The following is a 22,411-nucleotide window of genomic DNA, read 5'->3' as shown; positions in this document are numbered from 1 at the left end:
CCCTCCCTGAAGAAAATGGAAAAGAGGGAGATGAGCTCAGACTTACTTGGTTGAGGGATAGAACTTGCTTCAGTTGGAATGCTGCTTTGACCTGAGGCCTGGTGCCTTAGGAGACCAAATTTTAGCCATTTGGGCTTGGTCTAGTGGCACAGTGCGAAGAATACCTGGTCCCATACATTTAAGAAAAGGTTATCTTCTCTTCAGAGATGCTAATTATGCATTTGACACTGGAAACTCAGATAATACAGAGGATTGATTTTGACTTGTAATGTTATTTCTCTCAGTTCCTGTGACCTAAAGTATACAGAAGGAGTACAGTCCCTCAACTGGACTAAAATCATGAAAACCATTGTTGATGACCCTGAGGGCTTCTTCGAACAAGGTGGCTGGTCTTTCCTGGAGCCTGAGGGTGAGGTGCGTGAGTGTGGGGTTTCTTTTCTGCTACATAGTTGCCCATTATCATTTGGACAGTTAGGAGAATGCCATATAAGTAGTACATAAGGGACCAGACCAAATGGGAAAAACTCTGAACACATCTTCGTATTATTGTTTCTCCAAATTAGTTTTACAGGTAAATGGTAAATTAACTGGGCATTTGTAGCCATTGAAAGATTTCTTTAAAATTACAAAAACTGTTCTTTCAATGAATTTCTTAGTATTTGGAAACAATTCTTAAGAGAATTTTGCAAACATTATTTTCTAAAAAGTGGTCCTCCCACTTCGGCATGATGCATTATTACCAAGAGTATTTCCGCAGTTAATTTTCCTGGGTAAGGAAAGATAAAGTAAATCTTTAAGAAATATGAATAGGGGAGCATCTGAGGTCTTGCTACTCAAGGTGTTGTCAGTTTGGCTTGAATAAACTCTTATTTTTTTAAAAAAGAAATAGGAATTAGTTATTTAGAGTAATAATTGTGCCTTACTGGTAATTTTAAATAAGTCTTTTTATTTCTTGGTCACACGGTTTTTGTTTTTGTTTTGTTTTGTTTTTTTCATGTAAAATAGAAACGGTGGTGGTGTGCTAAGTGGGGTGAATGAACTCATTATGTTAATAAAGTGAATATTTTTTTAAAGAACAGGAAATAGTATCTCTCTCTCACTCACAGGGTAGTGATGCTGAGGAAGGGGATTCAGAGTCTGAAATCGAAGATGAGACTTTTAATCCTTCAGAGGATGACTATGAAGAAGAGGAAGAGGATAGTGATGAAGATTACTCATCAGAAGCTGAAGAATCAGGTTAGTCTTCATAGGGAAAAGTTTCCATGGCTTCCTAATGTCATTTCTGGAAACTGCTTTTATAGAAGGGAAGAGTTCTAGCATTCCGGTCCATTTCTATCTAATGACTAATGCTTAATCAATTTCATTCTAGACTATTCTAAGGAATCATTAGGCAGTGAAGAAGAGAGTGGGAAGGATTGGGATGAACTGGAGGAAGAAGCCCGAAAAGGTAATGTTTTTGTTGGGGTTTTTTGTTTGTTGTATTTTTTGGTGCACAAATTTCTAACAGATTTCAGTTATTAATAATGGAGAAAACAAGCTCTGGAATGTGTCCATATTCTCCAAGAGGTCAGACTACCTACCGGGATGCCTTTTCACCTGCTCAGGCCCCCAGTGGGCTCATAGCCCCAAGAGCACATCCTCTTACAAGGCTCCCAAACTAGGCCATTCAGTTTCCAAATCTACATCCTGTAACAGTCGAACTTTGTGCGCCTCTTCCAGTTAGGAATGTTTTTACAATGCCAGTTTAATTACTCTGAAACAAAACACCAAACATAAGTTAAAGATGAAAAGAAATACTACCTACTGTACCCCAAGCATTGTGATAGGTGCTTTGCATAGATTACCTTATTTAATCCTAAAACAGTTTTCCATTTTATAAACAAACTAAGGCTCAGAAAGGTTCAGCACTTGCCCAAGATCACACAACAGGTGTGACTGAAAGAAGATTAACGTGTACGTTTGATTCCAAACTACATTCTGTGTACTATTGCATGCTATCCAGTAGCATTAGGTACCTGTAGCTAACAATGCTTCTTTCTTCTCTTTAGCGGACCGTGAAAGTCGTTATGAGGAAGAAGAAGAACAGAGTCGAAGTATGAGCCGGAAGAGGAAGGCATCTGTGCACAGTTCAGGCCGTGGCTCTAACCGTGGTTCTAACCGTGGTTCCAGACAAAGCTCCGCACCCCCCAAGAAAAAGAGGAAGTAACTTCTGAACTTTGGCCCTCAGCTCCATTCTTCCTCCAGCCAACCCCTGAAAATTTTACATGACAGAAACTGTATTTTTCCTTTTTTTTCTTTTGAAGTTTTGCCGTTTGTGTTTATGGGTTTAGGGGGCCATTTGTGTGGACCAATGTACTCGGGGAATTCCAGGCCCACCAGGACACATGCTGATGGCCCCATCCAGATGGCAAGGCAGGAGGTGTTCTTGAAGAAGGGCAGAGGCTTCCACTGTTAATAAATACCGTTTCATTCCTCTCTCTTCCTGTCACCTTCTGCTAGGACATCGATGGCTTCTGACATCTTACTCTTTGATATCTCAAAGCTGTATTTCCAAGACATTGGTACACGGTGACCCTTAAGTACCTGTACCCTGGGTCTTGACCAGCAGATTCGCTCCTCCATCCTACCCTACTGCCATGACCTGCCTTCCTCACATCTCTGTAAGTTCCATCTTTGCAGCACTCAACAACAGGTTCTTGGAATTTGCTGATGATTGTGATAAACTAGACGACTTGAGCTAGTATGGCAGATCGGGCTGGCACCTCCGTCTGAGTTTTCCTGCTTTCTTGCCTCATGCAGATTCTGAGGTGTTTCTGCTGCCTTGGAAGATATAAGAAGCAGTGACACTCCCTGGCTTGGTTTCATCTTCCTTTCAAATTCACACATGGTACATTGGTAGAAACAAAATTACCGTTGTTTCTTTTCTGATATACCTGAATAAGAATGGTTGTGCCTCATACACTGCTTCTGATGAAATCTAGGAGGAAGCTGAAAGGATCAACATTTAAATCTGGAAGGGGCAAGTCATGCCTTGGGCCTAGAATACCCTGATGAGAAGAGGAAGGGAGGCCACGTCTACAGCACAGCCTCTCATCACTGCTGCTCCTTATTTCTACTGGTCTTGCATTGTCCTATATTTATCACAGTTCTGTTGGACAGCTTTTTAAGTATTTGGGGAGTTTATCTTGCCATCCTCCCCTCCTGATTGTCTTCACCCACCTGTCCCACTGCAGTTCATTCTGTGTTCTGTGACTTTAAAAGAGGAGGGGGGGAATCTCGGATTTTGTTTGTTTGTTTTTTTCTCCTTAGCAGTAGGACTTGGTATTTTCAATTTTGGAAGAACTAAAAGATGAATAAACTGTGGGGTTTTTTTGTTGTTGTTTTGTTTTTGTAATTTCAACTTTTGTGACAATTCTTTTAGCAGTTCCTGAAAGCAAGCCTGCTTGCCTGTAAAGTGCTAAGGTGTTAGAAAAGAATGCCTTTATCCAGCTATTATCACAAAAATAAACTTTCATATTCTAAGCTTTCATCATTAGGTTGAGAGATACTAGACATCACAGTAAACCAAATTCATGGTATAGTAAGTTACTTTATAAGAGACTTTTTACTTTGGTTCCTTCAGAGTTTAGAATAGAATAGCACTTCTTTCATCATGAAAACAAATCTTCAGTCATCTCCTTGTAAATAGCATGGAAGGCGGCAGCAGCTTGAAGGGACACCTTCAGACTTCCTATCGGGGTGGCCTGATCTGCAGGGCTAACAACTGTGGGGAAAGGAAAAAAACATGTCAGGCAGCAGCAGCATTTAATTAAACACTTGAACACCTGGTATTTGCCATGTTAGGTGCTGGGGATACTAAAACGGAGTTACTGCATTTCTTACGGAGTCTAGTGGAAGAGAAAGAAAAACAGTTATACATGGTAGGTGCTGTGATGAAAACTCAGGGTGCTTTGGGAACACACAGCAGTGGCACCTAACCCAGAATGGAGGAATTGGAAAAGGTTTTCTGGAGACAATCGCAAAGCTGAATTTCAAAAGATATTTTAAGCATGTGCCAAGACATGAGAACATAAGTTTGGAAAACTGCAAGGAGTGACAGAAATGAATCTAGGCAGATAAGCCAGGGCCAGATCAAAAAGGGCTTTGTCTTCTAAGGAATTTGGTTTTAACTGAAGGTATTAAAAGTGACAGTTTTTATTTAGGTTCTAGAAAAATGACTCATTATTTAGCGAATATATTCGAAGGGAGCATGAGTAGATCAGGAAGGGTAATTAGGCTGTTGCAGTAATTCAGGAGAGAAATGAAGGGGTCTGAAATATAAGTGGAGAGGTGGGGACAGATTCAGAACATTTAAAGAGGTGAAATGAGTAGAATTTTGTGGTCGAATGTTGTGAGTGAGGAAAAGGTTGGAATTAAGGATGACCGTTCTAACTTGGGGAACAAGATGGTAAGAGGTAACGAGGAACAAGGTTGTCGTCGGGGAGGTACTAGGGGGACACAAGTACTGACTTAATTTGCTGTAAGTCTGGATTGTACTACAAATCTGGTCTAGAAACTTAGAGTTGAGGTAATTTCTAGGTTATAATTAAAACAGAATGGATGCAAATACCCAGGAAGAGAGTATATGGAGGGGGGAAAAGGCCAAGAATTGAACCAGGGGAATCCAACATTCAAACTCGAAAAGAACCTGCAAAGGAAACAATGATCCCCCAGAGTCAAAATGGCCTAAAAACTACAGGAGAACAGTTTAAAAGGGAGAAAAAGCAATGGTATTAGAGGTTTAAAAAGGTTAAGTAGTAGGATGAGTAAGAAAACCAATTGGATTTGACAATAAGGAAAATTGATTTGGTAAGACCAGAGTGAGTGTGGGTGGATAGAAACTTGATCTTAATTGAAGAGCATAGGAGGTGCCAAAATAGTATTGTGGACAGACAGACCAAATATATGAAGGAGCTGAGTTTTGAAGTGGTAAAGAAGACAGCTGCAGAGCTAGAAAGCAGTTTTGTGTTTAAAATCACACCAACATGTTTAAAGCCTGAATGGAAGTGAGGCCACAATAAGGAAATTACTATAAATCTTTCTTCTAGGAAAAAAAAAGGAAAAGCATGCATTGGCTTTAGGGACTTGGAGGTCACTAGAAAAGGCTTAACAGGATTTCCCTTATGTACAAAGGGCATGGAGGGCAGGAAGAGCGTGGCTTGTTTAGGAAATAACAGGAATAGAAATTGGGAGAGTTGGAAAACAGCTAACAGATGGCACTTGCCATGTGCCAAGCACGTCCTAAGCACTTTCCTTAACCTTCCCTTAATGCTTAAGTACTCCCTTAACCCTTGTGGCAATCCTATGAGATAGGAACCTTCTCATCCTTGAGGAAACAGGCACAGAGAGGTGAAATAATTTGCCCAACGTCAGAGTTGGGAAGGTACTAGAGGAATATAATGAAGGATCTTGTCTGCCAACCAAAGTTTGAATTTTATGACCCTTGGTCAAGTTTTCCTCAAATTTTTTTAATCAGTAAAAATTCTATGTCATGACTCAATAAACATATACATAAATCAAGTTTCACAAAATATTTACTACTATGTACAATGTACTCTGATATTTTCTACAGTTTTGGGGTTTTATTCCCTCAAATTCTGATTGTGACTTCAATTTCACCACACACTATAAACACTGGAAGTTTGAAAACCACTGGTCTAGTGGATAATCGTAAATGTCTACTACACCCTAGCAGCTGAGGTAGATATGTGACATCCCAGCTGAATAAGGTAACAAGTGGTGAGAACTGGACAGAGCAGGTCCACCTAAAAGCATTCGAGTGCAAATACGTTTAAAAACATGTTGGTCTTATAGCAGTGTTAAAAGTGGGTTTAAGAGGAATGGAATCAAATGTATAGTAACGCTGCAGGAGATGGAAATGGAGTAGAAGAAACCAGTGCCAGGAGACGAGTTCAGAACACTTGCAGTAGGGAAGCAGTAGGGATGTCAAGACACTTCTGAAATTGAATAGATAAGACTTAGTAACCAATATTGTGAGATGGAGGAAAGAAGAGAATCGGTGTCTAAGAGACTGGATATGTGATAACGCATTTAAAGAGAAGGGGCAGTAGCTGCCTTTACAAACCTTAGATGCTTAAGAAAGGTCAGAAATTCTGGGGTTTCAATTTAATTGAAATGAAAAGAACTTGTCTTTTCAAAATTTTCCTATCAAGCATTGGAGATTTGTAATAGATTCTAGTTGTGAGGTATATGGGCTGAAACAGACAACTTACTTTCGTTCTTGATCTAGAAATAAATAGAGTTATAGGGATTTCAATCTAGTTTGTGTCTCATCAACTTCATAGCAGTAATTACATACTGAAGGTTAAAACAGGACAAGTATTTATTAGGATGATTTCCTTAGAAGTGGAACTGAGAGGCACGAAAATTTATTACTCACTGTCTAGCGCTTGCTCTAGAATGTCTCTTCCTGATTCCATGATCTGCCGCAGTTCCAGATATGCATATCCTACTTCTTGACATTCATTCTTTTCGTCATCCATAGGATCACTTACCACAGTAAACTTGAAACTAAAGGGAAAAACATTCCATTTAACTCAGCACTCCTGATAACCCTTAGGCTTAAAAATAAATTCTAAAAGTAATCATAAATTATACAATGTCTTCCCTCAATCACTTTTCCCTTGTCTCCATTTTACAAGACTACAACAGCAAAAGAGTGGGTTGGTATACTTTAAAGTAAAAACAGGCCTTCCTTGAGAAGAGGGAACTATAATTCCAGATAATGTAACTGATCAAGTTGTCTAAAAACTGAAGAGAAGGGGCCAGCCCGGTGGCTCAGGTGGTTGGAACTCTGTGCTCCTGACTCCGAAGGCTGCCGGTTCGATTCCCACATGGGCCAGTGGGCTCTCAACCACAAGGTTACCAGTTCAACTCCGTGAGTCCCACAAGGGATGGTGGGCTGCACCCTCTGCAACTAACAACGGCAATTGGACTTGGAGCTGAGCTGCGCCCTCCACAACTAAGACTGAAAGGACAACAACTTGACTTGGAAAAAGTCCTGGAAGTATACACTGTTCCCCAATAAAGTCCTATTTCCCAATAAAGTCCTGTCCCCCTTCTCCAATAAAATCTTAAAAAAAAAAAAAAAAAAAAAAACGAGATAAGATTTCTTGTACGATGGTTTACAATCTTGATGAAAGATTTGATATGGGCAGTGGAGGTGCTGCACGAAAAACAATATTACAGAAGTTAGAAAAAGAGGTTTTCAATTTCTAAATATAAGTTGGGTAACAAGCCTAAGCAGGGTAAGGGAAAAGGAAGGAATACAGAATTGCAAGATGAATATATAAACTGTATTCCTTAGAGTTGTAAGTCTTGAAAGATGATGCTTGTCAAGCACACAGCACAGTGTGTCTCACGAGCAGTGAGCAGGCAACATAAATTATTATCTTGACTTAGCCTAGCAAAGAATGATACTGAATTCCAGAAACTGGTACCTCTTAAATTTTTTGAGATAAAATTCACATGCCTTGAATTCATTATTTCAGTCTTTTTAAAATGTACAATTCAGTATTTTTTAGCACCATCACAATGTTGTGCAATCATCACCACTCTCTAACTCCAGATCACCTTCATCACCCCTCCAAAAATCCTATACCCATTAAGCATTCTCCATTCTCCTCTCCCTCAGCTCCTGGTGACCACTCATCTACTTTCTGTGCCTTGATTTGCCTATTCCGGACATTTTATAATCCTATTCATTTTTAAAAGCAAACGTTGGTGGCTAATAGAAGATGCTAAGAGGAAGAATAGGACTAAAAATTAAAGCTCTTCAAATCATGGCTAAAGATGATTAAGCTACAATAAAATAATTCTGAAAATGATACATTCTTAGCCCATAAAGCTGTCTTCATTTGTGATTATGTTTCTGTATCATTACCGAGAACTTCAACAATGCAAAGGGATAATATTGACACCCACCCCCACCCCAATTTTCCCAGGAAAGGGATGATAACTATCATGACCACATGCTGGACACAATACCAAGTACTTTAGGTAAACTGTTATTTTAGTTTTATCCTCAGAGGAGCCTTCAAGTTAAATAATATCACAGACATCACAGAGCTAGTAAGTGGAAGAGTCAGGATTCAAAACCAGATCTGTCTGATTACAAAGGCAATATCCTGTCCACTGTACCATACTGGCAAAAAGGAAGTCAGAGATAAAATCAATTGAAATCTAAAATTGATTAGGTTACAAAAAGACAAGAAAACGGTTACCACTGTAAGGGAATAAAAGATGAAAGAGTTCTAGGAATTCTGAGAGAGAAAAAAAGCTAAATTTAACATTAATGTAGAAGGAAAACAACCAAATCACTTTTCATTTCCAAAAATTACCAGTAAGCTTATATCTGTTTTAAAAGTCTACAGTGATGTTGACGTCAGATTCACTGTATGTGTCAGTGAAAAGTGGCTCCTTTCTTTCTATGACTAACTAGAGACAAAGTAAATGCAAATAAATGTATTGGGCTTTTAGAAAAGTAATGGGTTAAAATACCAGCCCCGTGTTATTTCTTACCCACACATGGAATGGGGGTACAGTTGCCAGATTTTGCAAAATAAAAACAAAAGAATAACAACCCAAAAGAGATGCCCACTTCAATTTGAATTTCAAATTTCAGCTAAACAATGAATAATTGTTTTAGTATAAGCATATCGTGTGTTTCACCTGGAACCTCTAAAAGGAGGCAGCCTCAGATTACAGGAATAATAAAGACAATTGGCTTTCCTAAAACTTATAATAGACCTAGAATTTACTTCAGTTGTATCAAAGTCCAAGTATTTCCTGTAGAGAAATAATTTTTAAAATCTAAATATAAAATTAATGTTATAGAGGCATAACATTTGGTAAACTAGCAATGGTACTGTGTTGGTGAGAAATGAATCAAATTACCTTAGAATGTCAATGTCGAAGCATTTTATCCATTCCATAGGGCACTATCAGTACTCAAGTAAGTTACTGCCTCAAAAAAAGCCCTCGTCGGGGGCTGGTATGGGTGAGAAATGAACTAAACCTATGAGATTATATACTTTATCAGATAGTCACAAACATAAATTCAAGTGATGGGAAATTCATGACGAGTCAATTAATATTTCAAAAGTTGTTAAAATATTCAATATCAGCACAAAACCAAACTAAAACTCCCAGATTCCTGTGTGAGTATCTCCTTTCCTTCAAAGTGGGGAGCAGCTGCTTACCGTCCTTGCTCAGGATCCTGTCCATTCAGCATGGTGAATAGAAATTGCCTTCGGCTTTTTTGTTCCAGTGGGTCCAGGTCTATCACTGCGTTAAGGGTAAGAGAGCAAAAAAGCAAAGAATCATATGCTTTTGCTCCTTGGGCGCTAAGACTTTCATAAGTGGTATATATAAAACAGGTTGGAGAGCTAGGGCCCATGGGCGGGCCACCTGTTTTCGTAGTTTTACTGAACACAGCCATGCCTATTTGTTTACATATTATCTAAGGCTGCTTTCCAACGACAATGATAGAATTGGATAGTTGTGATAGAGACTGGCCCACAAAGCCTAAATATTTACTATCTGGCCCTTAAAGAAAAAGCTTGGAAACCCCTGATATAAAGGAAGTCTTATAATTTGCATTGAAAGCTATTCTGCCATATATCAAGATAAATGTGCTCCTACTATTTCACGGCTGGAAGAATTCTAGGAAATTGATTTTTTTTTAGGGCCACCTTGAGATTTGAGTTTTGTGGCAGGTTCAACTCAAGGTGCTTGTCTCAACATTCATTCCCCACTTTCTCCTCATTTTTATATGGGAACGTTGCAACCTCCAATAAATTGGCCTGTTTTCTAGCCTCTACTTTAGCTAGGTTTGGCCATGTGATTAAGTTCTTGCCATTATGTTGTGTGAAACCTGCTTAATAGGTTCGGCTGGGAGGCCATCTTCCTCTCTGCTGTAGCCATTAAGGCCCATGGGATAACCAAAAGGATGGAAGAAAGGGAAGGCAAGACAGAAGTTTCGATCATTGATGGTATCACGTAGCCTCAGCCATGGACTGCCCACCTCTGAACTCTCCTTATACATGAGTGAGAAATAAACTTCTACCTAGTATGATGTAAGGGCAGGATATACTAAAAAGAAAAAGAAAAAGAAAGGAATAGAAAACAAACAGCTCTTAGAAATGTAAAATAGTCACTCAATGAGTGGAAGACAAAATTAAGGAAATCTCCCAAAAAATTGAAAGAAAGGAAAAACAGAGATAGAATTATAGGAGGAAAATGATAAAATTAGAGGATCAGTTTGAAAGATCCAAATTCTGCTTTAAAAAATGAGAAAATGTTGGGGACAGAATTATCAAGGAAATACTTCCCAAAACTAAAAGCCATGAGCATCCAGACTGAAAGAGCCTCTGAATGGCCAGAACAATTAAAGAAAAAGTATGCACATTACTCTGAAATTTAAGAACGCTAGAGATAAAGAGAAAAAGTTAAAGTCTCTAGGGGAGCAAGGGGATCGTGTTCATATAAAGGTTACACTCCTGGCCTGGACCTAGAAAACCATGGACCAACTGCTTTGAAATTCTGAATAAAAATGTTTTCAACATAGATTTCTATACTTAGTCTAATTATTAATCAAATATATGGTAAAATAAAGAGATTTCAAGCATGACTGTCTCAAAATATTTACTTTTAATGTACCCTTTCTTTAAAAGCTACTGGAGGGCCGGCCCGGTGCTCAGGCGGTTAGAGCTCCATGCTCCTAACTCCGAAGGCTGCCGGTTCGATTCCCACATGGGCCTGTGGGCTCTCAACCACAAGGTTGCCAGTTCAATTCCTCGAGTCCCGCAAGGGATGGTGGGCTCCGCCCCCTGCAACTAAGATTGAACAGGGCACCTTGAGCTGAGCTGCCTCCCGGAAGGCTCAGTTGGTTGGAGCGCGTCCTCTCAACCACAAGATTGCCTGTTTCAACTCTCGCAAGGGATGGTGGGCTGCGCCCCCTGCAACTAGCATGGCAACTGGACCTGCAGCTGAGCTGCGCCCTCCACAACTAAGATTGAAAGGACAACAACTTGACTTGGAAAAAAGTCCTGGAAGTACACACTGTTCCCCAATAAAGCCCTGTTCCCCTTCCCCAATAAAATCTTAAAAAAAAAAAAAGCTACTGGAAAATATGATCTATTAAAATAAAAAAGTAAATCAGACAGAAGACAGGAAATCTAACAGAGGAGAGAATTAAATAAAATTCTCCAAATGGCAGCAGTGGGATAATGGCTAGAAAGGAACAAGAAGATGAAGAGAAGTCTTCAGGAAAAAAAAACAGATAAATTATTTGACAGGTTTGATTACTGGAAAATTTGGAATGGCTGATGGAGGATGGAAAAGAATTACAATAGGTATAATGAAAATAAAGCAAATTTAAAAACTGAGGTAAACAAAATTATAAACAAGAAAGGAAATATAGTCATAGTGTACTTCTTGGCTTGACTTTGCAAGAATTAATATTTACGTATCCATAATAGATATAATTAAGATTGGATTAAATAAAATTATGATCCAATTATATGGGAGGAAGGGAACATGGGTGTGGTGTAAGGGAGAGAAATATGCTCCAACTTAGGAAGTCAGCAGATAATCTCTAAAACTGCTGAGTCAGGAAATTGCAATAGAATCATTACTCAGAAATATGAAGTTAAATAATTGAAGAAATATCAGAAAAAGGGAAAAATGGTATGGTGGACTGAGGGGGCATGGGAAGGATTAGAGGGAGTGATTTGTGGAGAAGGTGGGGCAAAGAACTGTTTAATTTTAATTTAAAATATTTTTAAACCTATTTGACATTTTAAACTATATGCATATATTATTTTGATAAATAACATGAAGGAGTTGGATCCACCCCATCAGAAGTCCAGAGTACTTCTGACCTGTTGGTCTAAAAGTCAGTCAGCCTCTTCTTCCCGCTGACCACAGGGGGTGCCTCACCCTTGCTAAAATGGAAGTAGATCTCTTCTCCTGCCTTCGGTTTCCTCAGGGATACTGGAGTCTCTGTCTCTGACAAGGGTAGATCATAGAATTTATACTCCACGTACACCTGTCTTATGTTCTCATCAGACATAACTTCAGCTTCTGAGTAGAAGGCCAGGCTGACAACTTCAATGCACATCTTCTCTGAATCCTGATGAGAAAAAGACATGTATTTCCTATAGGTTAGTGAAGTTCCAAGTGTACATACTCCATTGAATTAACACATTACTCTCTAAGAATCAATCACAGGCCTACTCTATCTAACATACTCATATTATTCCTTGAGAATCAAGTTAAAGATAAAACTGTCACCAAGAGACAGCTTGACTGAATTGTCCCAGCTAATGTGTGGGAAATTTGTAAAGAAAACCTAGTTGTTCTATCTCCTAAATCCAATGAATCATTGGAGGGCCGTTAGGAACCTTGTGCTGCTTAATAGGGTCTCCTGGGGAACAGTCCCCCACACATACTATGAACACAGGAACTGCCCTATTTCTGGACTCAAAGAGGCTGTTAAAGATCCCATTCCATCTGTATTGTGATTGTTTCACTTTTTTTTTTAATTGGGAAATATTGGGGAATAGTGTATTCCCCAGTATTCCCCTTGACTGGGGAACAGCTCCAAGTCAAGTCATTGTTTTCAATCTGGTTGTGGAGGGCACAGCTCATACTGGACCATGTGGGATTCGAACCTGCAACCCTAGTGTTATGAGCATTGTGCTCTAACCAACTGAGCTAACCGGCCACCCCCAATTGTTTCACTTTTTTACAGTATCGAGGAAGGCATTTATTTTGGAAGGGTCTTCTTTAAGTTGTACTATTCAACCTAGTAGGCAGGCAGAAGAGAAATGATACCCCACTGTTTCAATCCCCACCCCTTAGGGTCTAATCCTTTGTAGGGACCACCAGCAGATGATAGAAGCTTGACCTTGAGAACTAGAATATTTCAGAGAGGATAGACTATTGCCATCATCAACATTATCATCACTATTATTTAGTGCTTAATTTATCTTAGGCATTGTATCAAACCCTTACCACACATTACCTTATTTAAATCACGTCTCATCATTACAAGTTAGGCATATTTAATATTATTTCTTTACAGGTGAAGAAACAAAGCCTAATAGAGGTTAAATAACCCCCCACCCCCAATTCTGTATAGACGATAAGTAGCAGGACCCGGACGTGAACCACTTCTGCCTGAACCAAATCTCCATGCTCTTAAACACTATACTCTCTTGCCTCCTCCGTTATCCAGGCTGACTCCAGGCAGAAGAGTGACAGAGCTCGAGTATTGTGTCTGGGCCTTCAACTCCTTCGATCTTTTATGCCTATTTTGAACTATAATCATGATTGAGCATAGATGTGTCTGTGGTGTAAGTTTAATTTGATAGTAACATTAATTTTTTGCTGAATAGGCACAGTTTTCATATTTAGTTTCTCAAGTAACATTTTTGGGAACACAAAACTTTTCTAAAAGGGGATGTTATTTAGCAGCCTTTAATTTAGAGTAAAATTTTTTAAAGATTTTTATTAAAATATAGGTAACATACAGTATTATATCCGTTTCAGGTGTACACCATAGTTATTCAACATTTATATACCTAAAGAAGTGATCACCATGATAAGTCCAGCAGCCATCTGACACCGTACCACATTACCACAATATTATTGACTATATTCCCTCTGCTGTACATTTTATCCCCATGACTATTTTGTAACTACCAGTTTGGATTTCTTCACCTTTTCACTCACCCCAACTATCCTCCCATCTGGCAACCATCAATATGTTCTCTGTATCTGTGAGTTTGTTTCTGTTTTGTTTGTTTATTTTGTTCTTTAGACTCCACATATAAACAAAATCACATTGCATCTCTCTTTCTCTGTCTTACACTCCATTTAGCACAATACCCTCCAGGTCCATCCATGCTGCCACAGATGGCAAGAACCCATTCCCTTCCATGGCCGAACAATGTTCCATTGTATATAGGTACCACCTATACCTTATCCATTCTTTCATCAACAGACACCCAGGCTGGCTCCACATCTTGGCCATTGTAAACAATGCTGCAATGAACATATGGATGCAGACGTCTCATTGAAGTACTGTTTGGGTTTCTTCAGATAAATACCCTGAAGTGGGATTACTCGGTCCTTCCTCTCTTGTTAGAGCCTTTGTCTTCAAGTTTATTTTGGGTCAGCCGGGTGGCTCAGATGGTTAGAGCGCCCCCCTCCTAACACCGAGGTCGCTGGCTTGAATCCCACCTGGGCCAGTGAGCTGCGGCCTCTACAGCTAAGATCGTGAACTACAGCTAAGATCGTGAACAACAGCTCTTCGTGGAGCTAGGCTGCCATGAGCGGCCACTGGCTGCTGAGTGCTGCCATGGGTGAGTGGATGGGGCATGCGGAAGAAGGGGGTGGGGGAAAGTTTAGTTTTTCTGGTATGAATATTGGTACCCTGGCTTTTAAATTGTTTTTCCATTTCCATTTTCATGAAATATCTTTTCCTATCCCTTTATTTTCTGTGGCTTTCAACATGACGTGATTCTCTTGTAGGCAGCATATGTAAGGGGTTTTGTTTTCTTACCTATTCAGTCCTCCTATACCTTTTGATTGGAGAATTGAATACATTTACATTGAAAGTAATTGTTCATAGATATGTAGCTATTGCCATTTTATTATTCATGATTTTGATTTTTTTTTTTTCTATCTTAAAGAAGGCCTTCTAACATTCCTGTAATACTGGTTTGGTGGTGATGAACTCCTTTAGCTTTTTCTTGTCTGAGAAGCTCTTTATCTGTCCTTCTATTCTAAACGATAGCTTTGCTGGGTAATCTTAGTTGTAGGTCCTTGCTTTTCTTCATGTTGAAGATTTGTGCCATTCCCTCTGGCCTGCAAAATTTCTGTTGAGAAATCAGCTGACAATCTTATGGGAGCTCCCTTATAAGTTACTAGTTGTCTTTTTCTTGCTGCTTTTAGGATTCTCTGTCTTTAACCTTTGCCATTCTAATTATAATGGGTCTTGGTGTGGGCCTTTTTGGGTTCATCTTGTTTGGGACTCTCTGTGCTTCCTGTACTTTTATGTCTATTTCCTTCACCAGGTTAGGAAAGTTTTCAGTCATTATTTCTTCAAATAGGTTCTCAATCCCTTGCTTTCTCTCTTCTTCTGGTACCCCTGTGATGCAAATGTTGCTATGCTTGATGTTGTCCCAGAGGTCTCTTAAACTGTCCTCATTTTTTTGGATTCTTTTTGCTATTCTGATTGGTGTCTTCTGCTACCTTGTCTGCCAAATCACCTATTTGATTCTCTGCTTCATCTAGTCTGCTGGTGATACCTTCTAGTGCATTCTTCATTTCAATTATTGTATTCTTCACTTCTGATTCTTTTTTATGGTTTCTACTATGTCCTTTTTTATGCGTACTATCTCTTTGTTGAAGTTCTCACTAAGTTCCTTAAGCATTCTTATAACTATTGTTTTGAACTCGGTCTCTGCTGGGTTGCTTGCCTCTATTTTATTTAGTTCTATTTCTGGAATTTTCTCCTATTCTTTTATTTGGGATGCATTTCTTTGTTTTCTCATTTTGGCTGCCTCTCTGTTCGTTTCTATGTATTAGGTAGATCTGCTATGTCTCCCAGTCTTGGCCGGGTGGCCTTATGTAGTAGGTGACGTGTGGGGCCCTGGAACAGTCTCACTGGTCACCTGCTCCAGATGCTCCAGGAGTGTCTCTTGTGTAGGTTGTATGTACCCTCCTGTTATAGTTGAGCTTTGATTGCTATTGGCACATCAGTGGATGGGGCTAACCCTCAGGCTGTTTGGCTATGAGGTTTGGCCACATCCACAGCTTACAGGCTTCTATGGAGAGGGCTTACCTCACTGAGCCGGATTAGCTCTAGGGGCCTCTAGTGCCTTTTGAGACTGCCCTTTGGGTGTGCTACTTGTGGAGCTAATTGGGCTGTGTTCTGCTGTGGTCTGAAGTCAACCTCCAAGTATGTTGGTTCTGGGGCCTCTTGCAAGGGGCTCTGGTACAGGTCCAGGTCACGTACTGCCTGTGACCAGCCAGGGACTATCTGGTAGGAGATAAAAAGTGATCTGTGGTTGTTCTCTGCCTGTGGTAACCCTGGAGGTGTGTGGGAGAGGCCACGCTGCAAACTGAGGACAGCTGTCACCAGTACCAGCCCTGGAGTAACTCCACAAAAAGCCAGCACATCCAGAGGCCTGCTGCCACTTACTGCCTCCCTTAAGGTTCAGCCACTGATAAAGCTTCTTGTGGTACACAAGTTGTGTGAGGCAGAGTCTCAGGCAGTCACTAGAGTGGGAAGACCTGTGCTCACCAGGTTAATGTAGACTCTGAATTGGTGTCAATGCTGAGCCTGGAGTGACTCAGCAAAAGTCTCAGAGCACACCGAGGCCAGTTGCCAGTCACCTGGGGCCTATGGACTCTGATAGTTTCCCAAGAAAGAGTGCAATGTGGGCGGGGCTGGCTGCTCTGGAGAAAGTGCCTCTGGCATTGGGTGAATTTGATGGGGCAGGGTCCCACCTGAGTCAGCAGGGCGGATTAGGAGAGCTCACCCAGCCAATCAGACTCAGATTTGGCCTGTGGAGGCGGGCTCAACATGGAAAAAATAGTGCCCGCCTGCCAACTGCATGGGAGGCAGACCCCTTGGAAAATGCCGACTGTCCACCAGTCCTCCCCCTGAAGCTACATACCTTAGTCTCTTTCCCCGTATGTCTCTGAGTCTCCCTGAGTCACCATCCCTCCACTGGAGCCCAAGGTGAGTGCCTGGGAGTGAGAGAGTCAGTGTGCAGGCCCTTTAAAACTTCTGGTTTTCCCACAGTCTTCCGTCCCACCCAGATGGTCAGAATCTCCAGTTTTTCACAGCTGGATGTTATGGGGGCTCCTCTTCCCAGCACCACTACTCTGGGCTGGGGAAGCATGTGTAGGGCTGGGATCACTTGCTACTCCAGGGGGAACCTCCGTGGTCGAGATATCCCTCCCGGTTCTCAACCACCATATGTTTGAGGCCAAGTGGGTCCATGTCTCCACCCCTCCTACCAGTCTCAACGTGGCTTTTTTATATCTTTGGTTATAAAACTTCTGTTCAGTCAGACTTCAGATGGTTCTCCAGTTGATTGTCTATAATTTAGTTGTAATTTTAATGTGTTCATGAAAGGGAGCAGGCAGTGTTTACTTACTCCACCATCTTGGATCTCCTCCCTAGAGTAATATTTTTAATGGAATCTGTCTACCTTGTAGTTCAAAAGTTTGCTGACCATCTGGCTGCTCTTTGGGTTGATCTGAGGTGGCAAGGTTTAGAAATCTTAACTGGAGTTCCAGCCCCTTCACTAGCTCTATAATGCTGGAAACATCATTTAATCTTTTTTACCTTTATGATCTCTCAGGTATTTTTGTCTAGTTCTAACATTCAATGGCTCTGATTTGTCTTATAAACATTTCTCAAGACATTAATTTACATAATGTCAAAGAAAGATGACAGATAAAAGTTCAGAAGATAAATGTAACTGTTTGCCATATTAACTGTTTAAGTCTTCTTATTTTGAGTTGCTTCTCCCTACTCCAATATTCTTTATTTTCCTGCAAATCCTTAGTACAAGTTCTGACTTTCAAGGAAGAGTCTTCTGTCCTCTGCAAAAGCAACAGTAATTTCCCTTTTCTGAATTCTTAAAAACCTTAGAATTTATATCACATAATCTACCCACTTGATTCTAGGTCACCTATATTTTTCTTTATTGTTTCAATGAAGTTCATAATCCTCAATTAGATTTTAATCTTTCATTCAGTCACTCATTCAATAAATATTTACTGAACACCTACAAATGTGCCAGGGAGGATTCTAGTGGCTCGAGAAAGTGATTGTTTTCTACCTCATTTATAACGCCACAAGATTCTAATACAATAATTGTTGAATATACCTGTGGGTATTTTATATATATTTGTGTATGGGTATCCTCAATTAGTTCCAAAAGAGATTTGAGACGAAAATGTTTAATAAATAATTGTAATGACAGGTTTCAAAGATTGAGTAAAAAACTTCAGAAACTGAATGATCCCTCTGAGCCCTCCCAGGAAGAATCCTTTCCTCTCTGCCGACCTCCCTCTCCCAAAGTAAAGCTGCTCTCCACAGGTGGGTTTAAAGAAAGGGGCATCACTCCAGCTAGGGGTGAATCACAGTACACAATGAAGAAGGCAGGCAAGGGATCCAAATAGGAGAGAGAAGTTTTGAAGCAAGTCTTCATTTACACCACATCAAGAAAATGATCCTTTCATCTGACCGCATCAACAGACTTCCATTCACTCACAATGTGTATTTAACTAAATAACTTCAATTTCCCACCAGGTTCATTAAAACTGGATTTGAACTTCACATACATGGCCATTAAGCACACTAACTTTCATTGTTTACAATCTTGTCCCACACTCCATAATTATACCAATGTACTTACTGGCTTCGGACATTTCTGAGATACGTATGTCACTATGTCATCACTGTCTGTAGTTTGTGCTTCACTGATTTCAGAAGCTTGTTCACAGGATTCTTTATCTGCTAGAGAAGAGGCCAGAGTTATAGAACTGTTTCAGAGCACCCTGTTTAGTCCAAGAAAAGACCCAGTACCTACATCATTAATCCACTATCTGGTCACTAGTTCTGAGTACCTAGATTTTTGGCTACATTTATTAAGAATCAAACCCTCTTTTTCAAAGATTCCCTGATTCGGAAGCTTGCCAAACACTCAGCGTTTACTTCTGAAAAAAAGAAAGAAATGGAAAGAAGGAAGAATTGAAAGAAGGAAGATAGAAAGGAAGTTTGGGCTGGAGAAAATGACCAAGCCAAGGAAAAGCAGTGCAATCAGATTGCTGTGGCAGATTGCGTTTTTCAAAGACACCCTCAAACAATACCTCCCATCCCACATACTCTCTTTACAGTGTGACCTTGACATATTTTATTGGACATTCAAATTTCTTTTTTGTAGGGTGCCTTTCAAATCTTTTCTCATTTTCCTATTGGGTTATTTGTCTTTTGCTTATTGATTTGTACAAGTTCTGTATTTTTTTCTGAGTTTGAGCTCTTTGATGGTTACATGTGTTACAAATGTCTTTTCCTCTCTGTAGCTTGCCTATTTAATCTCTTACTGAATAGAAATTCTTACTTTTAAGGTAGTCACCTTTATCAATATCTTTCTTTATGGTTAGTGTATTTTGTTTCTTATTAAATCTTTTCTTATTCTGAATGATGAACAATGCTGTTATGAGTATTTGTGTACAAGTCTTTGGGTGGAGAAATGTTTTCATTTCTCTTAGGTAGATACCTAAGAGTAGAATTGCTGGGTTGTAAACTATATGTTTAACTTTTTAAGGAACAGCCAAATATTTTTTCAGAGTGGCTATACTATTTTACATTCCCACCAGTAATGTATGAGGTTCTAATTTTTCCACATCTTCACTAGTACTTGATACAATCAGCTTCTGGAACATATCAATTCTAGTTGGTGTGTGCTGATACCTCACTGTGGTATTATTTTGTATTTCTCTTAATGACTAACAATGTTGAGCATCTTTTTGTATGTTTTTTAGCTATTCATATATCGTTAGTGAATGTCTATTCAAATCTGTTGACCACTTAAAATGAGGTTGTCTTATTGAGTTGTTTTTTTAATTTATTGGGGTGACAATTGTTAGTAAAATTACATAGACTTCAGGTGCACAATTCTGTATTACATCATCTATAAATCCTATTGTGTGTTTACCACCCAGAGTCAGTTCTCCTCCCATCACCATATATTTGATCCCCCTTACCCTCTGGTAACCACTAAACTATTGTCTGTGTGAGTTTTTGTTTCTCATTTGTTTGTCTTGTTCTTTTCGTCTTATTGAGTTTTACGAATGCTTTATAGATTATAGATGTAAGTTCTTTATAAGAAATGTGATTTGCAAATATTTTCTCTTAGTTTGTGGCATATCTTTGTTTTCTTAATATGTCCTTTGAAGAACATACATTTTTTCATTTTGCAAAAGTCCAATTTATCAATTTTTTATTTTATGAATCATGCTTCTGATGTCATATTTAAGAAATGATTGTCTAATCTAAGGTTAAATATTTTATCCTATGTTTTCTTCTAGAAATGTTATAGTTTTGAATCTAATATTTAGGTTTATGATCTATTTTGGTTAATTTTGTGTATAATGTGAGGTAAGAGTCTAATTTTTTTTTTTTTTTTGTATGTGGCTATCTGATTGTCTTAGCACCGTGTGGTGGAAATATTAGATTTCCCCCATTGAATTGCCATGGAACATTTTTGGAAAATCAATTGACCATAAATATAAGGGATTATTTCTGGAAGTGCAATTGTTTCACTGATCTTTAAGTCTATCTTAATGTTAATACCACACTTATCTGAATTACTGTTGCTTTATAGGAAGTTTTGAAATCAGATAGTACAAAAATTTTAATTTTGCTTTTTTACACAATTGTTTTGGCTATTCTGGGTTCTTTGCATTTCCATATAAATCTTGGGGAGAATTGCTATCTTAACAATTATGAATGGTCCAATCCATAAACATGGTACATTTCTCCACTTGTATGAATCTCCCTTAATCTCTCCCAGGAGCTTTTGTAGTTTTCAGTATACAGGTCTTGTATTTCTTTTGATAAGTTTACTCCTAAATATTTTATTCTTTTGGATGATATTGTGAATGAAATTGTTTTCTTGATTTCACTTTTAGATTGTTCAGTGATAGTGTACGGAAATACAATTGATTTGGGCATATTGATTTATATCCTGCAATCTTGTTCACCTGCTTTTAAGTTCTAGAGTTTATTTTTTCTTTTTTCAATTTTTTGTAGATTTCTTATGATTTTCTAAATACAGGGTCATGTCAACTGCAAATAAAGACAGCACTACTCCTTCATTTCCAATCTGTATAACTTATTGCAATGATTGAAAAACTTCACTACAATGTTCAACAGGATTGGTGAAAGCAGACATCCTTTCTTTGTTCTCAATCTTAAGGGAAAAGCATTCAGTCTTTTACTGAATGGATATTAGCTATAGGTTTTATTGTCCTTTATTAGTCTGAACCAATTTCCTTCTATTCCTAGTTTGCTGAGAGCTCTTATCAAGAATGGGAGTTGGATTTTGTGACATGCTTTTTTCTCCACCTATTGAGTGATTATGAAGGTTTTATTCTATTAATACAGTGTATTAAGTCAATTTTCTGACATTAAACTACCTTGCATTCCTAGAATAAATCCCACTTGATCATGGTGTGCAATCCCTTTAATATTTTTATATTTTGCTGGATTTGTTTGCTAATACCAGGGGTGCCAAAAAAATGTATACTAGTGGACACTTTAGTCAACGTTGCTCAAGCAGTAGTTTACCATCATCAGAAGTGTCTGGACACTGATAGTAACCACTTTGAGCAACTCTTGTAATTGCAGATGTCAAATGTAACTTGTATTTATATTTTAAATACAAGTGATAGTGTATGGAAATTTTGTTATCGGTATATATTGAGTATTGCAATTTTAATGCAGTTTTCCTTTCTTAAAATGTGTATACATTTTTTCAGCACCATCTGTATTTCATTTAGGATATAGTATCTGTGTTCATGTTGGACATTGGTCTTTAGCTTATTTTTTTAATGTCTTTGTATTGTTTTGGTATCAAGATAATACTAACTTTATAATTGAATGAATTAGGAAGTTTCCCTTGCTCTACTATTTTCTGAAAGAAACTTTGAGAGATCAGCATTATTTCTTCCTTAAATATTGACAGAATTCATCAATGAAGCCATATGGACCTGGATTTTTTTGATGTGGGAAGATTTTAAATTACTAATTCATTGTCTTTATTTTTTATAGGTCAATATTGATCTCTATATCTTCTAGAGTCAGTTTGGTAATTTGTATCTTTCTAGGAATTTTTCTTTATTATCTCATTTGCATAAAGTTGTTCATCATATTCTTTTGTAATCCATTTAATTGTGCAGTCTGTAGTAAGCCTACATTCATTTCCCCCCCCCTTTCTTCTGCCTGGCCCCACTCCGATTCAAGCCGTTGTTTTTCAGTCTCGTTGTGTAGGACACAGCTCCCTGGCCCGTGCTGGGATTATGAGACTTGCGCTCTCCACCCCCCACCCTCCCGACCCCCAGCCCCCGGCTGAGGCAGTCGTTGCCAGTTGTTGGTCAGCCGCTCACAGCAGCTCACTGCAGCTCTCGCCAGCTGCCAGCCACTCTCGCTTGCCCCTGGCCACTGGTGGCAGCACACAGTAGCCCACGGTAGCACACAGCAGCTCACGCTGGCTGCTGGCCACTCACACTGGCTGCAGGTCACTCACGCTGGCTGCCA

The 22,411-nt window shown here is 39.1% G+C and overlaps 2 protein-coding genes across 3 annotated transcripts in view; one reads left to right on the top strand and one right to left on the bottom strand.

Annotated features, from left to right (window-relative positions):
* The window catches only part of SUPT16H (SPT16 homolog, facilitates chromatin remodeling subunit), a 36,117-nt gene extending 32,741 nt beyond the window's left edge, over positions 1-3,376 (top strand). Inside the window, exons 23-26 of the mRNA XM_033108922.1 lie at positions 285-414; positions 1,107-1,236; positions 1,370-1,447; positions 2,049-3,376. Coding sequence (XP_032964813.1) covers positions 285-414; positions 1,107-1,236; positions 1,370-1,447; positions 2,049-2,206 — 496 coding nt within the window. The 3' untranslated portion in view covers positions 2,207-3,376. The remainder of the gene's footprint in view (positions 1-284; positions 415-1,106; positions 1,237-1,369; positions 1,448-2,048) is intronic.
* Positions 3,377-3,500: 124 nt separating this feature from the next.
* The window catches only part of RPGRIP1 (RPGR interacting protein 1), a 56,299-nt gene continuing 37,388 nt past the window's right edge, over positions 3,501-22,411 (bottom strand). Inside the window, exons 18-22 of one of the 2 annotated variants that reach the window (XM_033108924.1) lie at positions 18,507-18,604; positions 12,001-12,193; positions 9,261-9,345; positions 6,440-6,570; positions 3,501-3,763 (exon numbers count right to left, since the gene is read on the bottom strand). In XM_033108924.1, coding sequence (XP_032964815.1) covers positions 3,651-3,763; positions 6,440-6,570; positions 9,261-9,345; positions 12,001-12,193; positions 18,507-18,604 — 620 coding nt within the window. In that variant the 3' untranslated portion in view covers positions 3,501-3,650. Of the gene's footprint in view, positions 3,764-6,439; positions 6,571-9,260; positions 9,346-12,000; positions 12,194-18,506; positions 18,608-22,411 lie in introns of both variants that reach the window. The other variant, XM_033108925.1, reaches the window with a different exon arrangement.

This window comes from Rhinolophus ferrumequinum, chromosome 6 (assembly GCF_004115265.2).
Source record: "Rhinolophus ferrumequinum isolate MPI-CBG mRhiFer1 chromosome 6, mRhiFer1_v1.p, whole genome shotgun sequence".
Classification (NCBI taxonomy): Eukaryota; Metazoa; Chordata; class Mammalia; order Chiroptera; family Rhinolophidae; genus Rhinolophus; species Rhinolophus ferrumequinum.
The sequence above is the reverse complement of the archived record's forward strand: the minus strand, read 5'-3'. Positions and strand labels throughout refer to the sequence as shown.